This window comes from Camellia sinensis, chromosome 15, assembly GCF_055761805.1.
Source record: "Camellia sinensis isolate YWXY chromosome 15, ASM5576180v1, whole genome shotgun sequence".
Taxonomy (NCBI): domain Eukaryota; kingdom Viridiplantae; phylum Streptophyta; class Magnoliopsida; order Ericales; family Theaceae; genus Camellia; species Camellia sinensis.
In genome coordinates this window covers 125,261,926-125,269,416 of record NC_138975.1, presented here as the reverse complement: position 1 = coordinate 125,269,416, position 7,491 = coordinate 125,261,926, and the positions used below count along the sequence as shown (strand labels likewise).

The window sequence follows — 7,491 nt, the reverse complement described above, 5'->3', positions numbered from 1 at the left end:
ACCACTACACAACCATATTCATTAGTTTATTTAAAGAAGGGAGAAACTACTGACAGTAAGACTCGATCCGAGTATCACACTCGATAAGACATCACAAACTCATTGGTCTTTATTCGATAGTCAAATTAACTAGCACAGATTAAGCAAATTGCTTTGACTAATTTTTTAGTTAATTTGTTTGACTTTTAGGAATGTTGAGGGTATATGTACATAATACTAGTTGCAGAAAAATAAATATAAAAAGTTCTACATGACATGAGAGACATAGAGAGTGGTGTTGGGTCCACACCCTTATCTGTGTTCAGTGCAACTAGCAAAGTTGTGAGGGTAATTAGAGAGCAACCCTTACCTTTGAAAAGAGACTGGAACAATTCCAGCTCTGTATTGAGCAATTTGCAAGAAAGTAGGCTCTGCCAGATCAAAGTGTTGGAGGGGAGGGTTGCACCACCCACCATTGTCATTAGATTGGGAAGGGTTAGGTGGACAGAAGTTTGTAGCAGTCACAATGATGGTCCCAGGGAGGCACAATTGTGGGTCACTATTGCATTTGATCTAATAGCATGCCCCATAGCTCAAGCCATTGTTGAACAGAGCAGTGCTTAGGTCTGGGTCTTAGTCTTTCCTCAGATTGGTGGTTCTTTGTTTCCCTATCTATCTGTGCTGATTCTGATAATTCTGTGCTGATTCTGATAATTCTCTGCTTCTGAGGTGGGGATCTATTAGTCTGCTAAGCTCTGCTACTGTGACAAGCTTGGCCTTAGTCTCAAGTTGGATTCATGTGTGGCTGGAGTTATGATATTAAATGGAGTTGGTTACTAAAGTTATGTAGCAGCTACTCGAGTGACTGTAGTGAAAGTGGAAGTGATTTTGCTTGCTTTGCTAATGTCATCAGGAAGTGTGATATTTGATTTGGTTATTCAACCTGCAAACCATAAGCTCAGGTGGAATAATTAAATTTTATATCATATTTATGCGAGTTAATTGTACAATGTCAGCAGAAAAGACAATTTAAATTCTTTTGGTTTAATTCTAGTGATAGTTATTGAATGGAATTTTTTTTAGTAGTCATTTTTCAGGAAAAAAATGTTAAAATTGGTCAAGTGATAGTGAATGATATATATTTGGTTTTGCTAAGGTGACCCAGAAATACAAATACGGAATGATGGTTGAAGGAATTACATTTTTACAATGTGAGATAACTACTCTAACCTTGTTAAACTATCTCCTTAGAAATAAAAGCTCAAAACTCTTAAGGCAACCATCTCCATTTGAGAATAGACAGTATCTTTTTTATGACTAGTTGGTCTCAGTAAAATAGATAAAAATAAATAATAAAAAATTAAAATTTCCAGTTTTTCCGCCTCACACAGGCATTGTGCATGTCATGTAACTTGTACAGATGCATGAGTTTCATTTTTGTTTCGTATTTGAATGGCTTTGCCAAAGATGGATGATTTTAATCTCATTATCTGTCATATTAATACATCTGTTATGCTTTTCATCTTCGATTCAGTAAACATAATAGTGCTCTAGTGGCTGCTCTAGATGGAACAATTTATTTAATGGAGACCAATTCAAGAAAAATCCTGTGGTCATTCACATCAGGCCCATCAATTTATTCTTCATATCAGGCTCTTCCTCCAACCCATGACAGTGATAATTGTAATGACTCTGAACTCCAAGACTTTTTTTATAGATTGTGGAGATGATTGGGAACTCTATGTGCATGGTCCTGGCTATAAAAAATCAGTATGTGAGAATGTGTTTAGTTTAGTTGTAGCTATTCTGATGTCCTTGTTGGAACCTGGACATTTCCTCCTCTTCAAACTTTTAAAGATTTGTCTATAAAATCTGTTCTCACTGTTCATATAATCTGAATTGTTACGAGAATAATGTGGATATACACTGATGTGATGTTCTCATTGATAAGGACGAGTCCTTCCTAGAGACTTGCTTATGTGCATATACTGTTGTTGCAGAAAGTGTGTCCATTTGAAAATGCAATCCTCCCAAGAAAAGATGTAGAAGGATGGGTAGAGTCCGAAGTTGAACAGCCCCTTTATGTTATTGAATATCCAAACACATGCAAGCACAGCTGCATGAATGACATATATTAGCTTCATATGAAGTATAAATGGCCTGTACTTGCATGTCAACACAGACACAAGCATGCATGATCTCCATTTATTAATTAATTTGCTTCCAATTGCGAATCTTAGTCATTTCTCCAACCCAATATATGTTGCCATAATTTTATTTACCTTGTGTATAGATGAGTCAGCAACAAAATGATGCATATTTCACCAACTTGATGAATGATGGGACTGATTATGAATTTATGGATGAACCTCTTGACCAAGGGGATCAGTCTTCCCCAATCTCTCCTCAAATAGAAACCACCAAGAAACCACAACGAGGTGCCAACTTCACTACAGAAGAAGACAGTATGCTCATATCGGCGTGGCTTAACATTAGCTTAGATCCAGTGCAAGGGAATGAACAAAAATCAAAGGCTTATTGGCTAAGAGTATGGGAGTATTTCCACCAGTACAAAACTTTTTCATCTAATCGTAGTCAAACGTCTTTAATGAACCGTTGGTCAGCAATTCAACTTGCCACGAATAAGTTCAGTGGGTGCTTCGCCCAAATCCAAAGGTTGAATCAAAGTGGAAAGACTGACAAAGATAAGGTATTAATGCCATTGAGTTTTTTATACTTATTATCATTGGAATTGTCTAGTCTCATGATAATTAGTGTTGTTTTATCTATTATTCAGATTCTTGATGCGAAGAAATTATACAAAGAGTTGTACAAATCGTCATTTCCATTTGAACATTGTTGGCATGAGTTAAGAGATCAACCAAAATGGCGAGAGGAATATAGCATGAAGAAACAAAAACCAAAAAAAGTGGCAACTCCCGGCGTTTGTTCTCCTAGTGCACCGGATTCAATCAATTTAGAGGACAATGATGTTTCACATAATGACAATGTAGACTTGGAAAGACCACCGGGTAGGAAAGCTGAAAAGGAACGTTTGAATAAAAGAAAGAATAAAGACCGTGGAAATGAAGGAGGGTCACATATTTTAATATTATTAGAGGATTTAAAGGAAGATAGAAAGAAAATGAATGACAAGAAAATAGAGATGTATGAAAGGTCGTATCTTCAAGAGCAAGAAAAGATTGATAATGAGAAAAAGAGGACGCAAACGGAACAAGAAAAGGTTGATAATGAGAAAGAGAAGATACGAATGGAACAATTGAAGGAGGAAGAGCGAATAATGTCAATAGATACAAGTGGTCTGCCTTCATTGCAAGCAGAATACCTTCATCGCCGCCAAATGGAAATTCTCCAAAAAAAGATTTAGTTGTTGGAACTACCCAAAAAAAATTTAGTTGTTGGAACTATGTTTTTCACTTTATTTATTGTTGGATTTGATTCTCCATTGTAGGCAGAACTATGTTTTTATGCAGTTTATGTTGGAATTATTTATTATATGTTAAAAGTTTTTTGAAACTACCTATTGTTGAATGGTTAAACTAGTAGTAATTTAATTACTGAGTGGAATTCTCGTTGAATGCTTGCTGAAGTACTCCATGGCTAAATATAATTCTTATTGTATGTTGGATTGGAGTAATTTTTATTTACAGGACATTTCTATTTGTTGATCAATTAAATACAGATTATGTAAGTTGCTGGTGTTTTGATTTTGGAAGTTGTTTGATATGTTTTATAAATTTGACTTTGCAGAAAATTGAAGTTGTTAGGCAGAAACTTGCAAAGCTTAAGAAGCAAAACACAACCTAATATTTATTTTCAGTTGCTTATTACTCAGCTTCATTCTTCTTTTAATTTCCATGGCTCGCAATAGTGTAATGAAGATGATTATTGATGACTCTGATTCTGATAATGAATTGGAGATATTTGCAATAGCTGCTTTAGAAGAAGAGCGGCTAAATAATGAGAGGCAATTGGGATTACGTCGTGGTTCTATTCAAGGTCATTCAGTTATTTATCGTAATCGAATTCAAGGCCACAAGAGACTTTATCAAGATTACTTCTCTGAAACGCCTATATATCCGCCCAATTTATTTAGGAGGAGGTTTCGGATGAGTCGATATCTCTTTCTTCGTATTTTATCTATGGTGGAAGCATATGATCCTTATTTTGTCCAGAAGAAAGATGCTATTGGAGTTCTTGGTCTGTCTTCCCTTCAAAAAATGACAGCGGCTATAAGGATGCTCGCTTATGGAGTAGCGGCCGATTCTGTAGATGATTATGTGAGGATTGGAGAAAGCACTGCAATAGAAAGTCTACAAAGGTTTGTTCAGGCAGTGGTTGCAATTTTTTCAGATGTGTACTTGAGGGCACCAAACAAAGATGACATTGCTAAATTACTAGAGGTGGGAAAAAATCGTGGGTTTCCTGGAATGTTGGGGAGCATTGATTGTATGCATTGGAAGTGGAAGAATTGTCCTACTGCATGGAAAGGTATGTATTGTGGTCATATCCATGAACCAACTATTATTTTAGAAGCGGTGGCTTCCTATGATCTATGGATATGGCATGCATTTTTTGGATTACCGGGATCTCATAACGACATCAATGTGTTAGAACGTTCTTCTGTATTTTCTCTCCTTACTGAAGGGCGTGCTCCCCAAGTTGATTACTCAATCAATGGAAATGACTATACAATGGGATATTATCTCGCTGATGGTATATATCCTCAATGGTCAACATTCGTTAAAACAATTCCATCTCCACGAGGCAATAAGCAAATACATTTTGCTAAGGCTCAAGAGTCAGCAAGGAAGGATGTCGAACGAGCATTTGGAGTGCTCCAAGCACGTTTCTCAATTGTGCGAGGACCTGCACGTTTTTGGAAAGTTGAAACCCTTAAAGTTATTATGAAGGCATGTATAATATTGCATAACATGATTGTTGAGGATGAGCGAAATGAACAAAATATAGACTGTAATTATGATGCAATCGATGAAACTCTCCCTCCAGCAGTGTCACACGAGCGTACACCCGAACTTTATGACTTCATTCAAAATCATCATCGCATAAGAGATAGACAAACTCATTCTAAACTCCAAGCAGACCTAGTTGAGCATTTGTGGCATCTACATGGAGATTTGTAACAATTAGTGTTAGAAATAGTTTATTTATTTTGAATTTTATTCCTAACTTTGCTATTTATGATTTTTTTTCTTATTTATTCATTGACCTTTGTAAGGTTTTTAATTAGTTAATTTGTGTTCTTTCGGTTCTTAATTTTATAAATTATAATTATTGAAGAACTTCTTTTCTATTGTTATTTAAAAAAAAAAATTCTTTATTGTTTTTTTTTAATCTTCTCCTTCATTCCTTTCAAGATGGTTCCACCAAATTCATATGTTGAAATGTATTCACATACTATAAATTTTATAATAAAAAAATAAATATTACTTAAAATTATTTTTTATAATATTTTTAAAACTAATATTAAAAAATATTATTTTTAAAAATATTATTGCAAATGTCACATTGGCAACCATATTAGAGAGTAGGTGCATATGTAGCATTCTATGAAAAAGAGTAATATATATATATATATATATATATATATATATATATATATATATATATATATGTGGCATTTTTTGTTTTGAAAATTGGTTAAATTAGTTTGAATGACTAGCTAAAATAAAGAGTATGGTTGAAACACACAATAGCTAAACTAATTAGGTAAAATAAAGAGTGTCATTTTTTTATACTTTAGCTAGTGAAAAATAAAGAGTGTGGTTGGAGATGCTCTAAGAGTCTCATGAGACTATGAAACCCTTCCAAAGAAAAGACTAGCAAGTGCACAAACAAATATAATTTATCTTATATTTTCAATCTAATACCGGCGAACTAGTAATCCTCTTACTCAATCTCACCGTATAAATAATTTTATCTAATCTAGTGGAGAAAACAAATGGGACCTAAAAGTTGTCCTTAAGAAATACAAAATGTCAAAATATTTATAATTTTAATAAACTTTCCATATATTGCAAAACACTTCTATATATATATATATATAAATATTTTTCAACATTAACAACCATCCTAATAACTATTTTTATGAAACACACTTTGTATAGGAAATTGACAAACGCTAACAAGTGTTCCGTGAGTATTTTTTAATATTGGGAAGTGTGTACAAATTCTTTTGAAAATATATAAAAAAAATGTTTAATTTCAGTAAAAGTACATTAAAATTAATGAAAAATATATTATATTTTACAATATTTTATATTTTACTTGTATCTTAAGAACACTTGTTAGCATGACCCTAAGAAAATGTTAACAAGTGCCCCATGGGTATTTTTTAATGTTGAAAAGTGTGTAAAAATTATTTTGAAAATATGTTAAAATGTTAAAAAATGTTTAATTTGAGTAGAAGTACATTAAAGTTAATAAAAAATATATTATGTTCTACAAATATTTTATTTTTTACTTGTGTCATAAGAACACTTATTAGCAAGACCCTAAGGCTCTGTTTGTTTCACTGGATATAAAATGGAGGATATAATATGATGTGTGATTTAGTCAGGATATATAATGAATGAGATATAGGAATTGGATAATATATTTCCCAATTCATGTTTGTTGACTTGATATATAAGATTGGATATATATTATCCATGTTTGTTTTACAAAATATATTGTGGGATATAGGGGGTGTTTGTTTCAGCTTTTCAGAGCCAACTTATGACTTTTAGCTTTAAAAAAGTTATTTTGGACTGTTTGGTTAAACTTATTTCAAACAGCTTCTGATTCTAACAGCTTATTTTAACTCAAAAAGCTGATTTTGAGAAGCTGCTCACCCCTTGCTTCTGATTATCAGCTTCTGCTGTGGATATGTTAATTTATGGTTATACTCTTAAATTTTTTTATTTTTTATTTTTTTAAAAATAGAAAACGACTCAAATGGACTATAGATTATTATTATTATTATTATTTTTTATGAGAAATGTAGACAAACAAAAAATAAAAATTAATTGAAAAAGCTATTTCACAGTTTATTTAACAAACACTACTCAGCAACTTAAATCTATAATCCAACAGCTATACCAAACAGATTAACAACTTCTGATTAAAGTTATAATCTATAATCTGTTAAGCTATAATGTATAAGCTGTTTTAACAGCTACACCAAACGGGGCCATAAACAAGTAATTTCTAAGATAGCCCTCATAATATTATATTATATTAAATAAAATAAAATTATATTATATTATATTATATTAAATTAAATTCAATAATATTATATTATATTAAATTCAATTCAATAATATTATATTATATTGAATTCAAAATTTGTAGTAAATTATATTATATTAAATTATATTAAATTAAATAATATTAAATTAAATTAAATTAAATTCAAAAATATTTATATTATATTAAATTTAATAATTATATTATATTAAATTCAAAAAATATATTAAATTATATTATGTT

General features: G+C 31.8%; 1 protein-coding gene across 1 annotated transcript; it reads left to right on the top strand.

The window, feature by feature from the left end:
- The first annotated feature begins 2,557 nt into the window (after positions 1 to 2,557).
- LOC145813692 (uncharacterized) lies at positions 2,558 to 3,449 on the top strand. Its single transcript, XM_082909494.1, has 2 exons — positions 2,558 to 2,689; positions 2,777 to 3,449. The coding sequence occupies exons 1-2, from the start codon at positions 2,588 to 2,590 to the stop codon at positions 3,365 to 3,367; spliced, it is 693 nt and encodes a 230-aa protein (XP_082765620.1). The 5' UTR covers positions 2,558 to 2,587; the 3' UTR covers positions 3,368 to 3,449.
- The last annotated feature ends 4,042 nt before the right edge of the window (positions 3,450 to 7,491 follow it).

Coding starts and splice junctions, on each gene's coding strand:
- LOC145813692 (XM_082909494.1), top strand. CDS start 2,588: ATGAACCGTTGGTCAGCAATTCAACTTGCCACGAATAAGTTCAGTGGG. Junction 2,690..2,776: donor GAAAGACTGACAAAGATAAG/GTATTAATGCCA, acceptor TCTATTATTCAG/ATTCTTGATGCGAAGAAATT.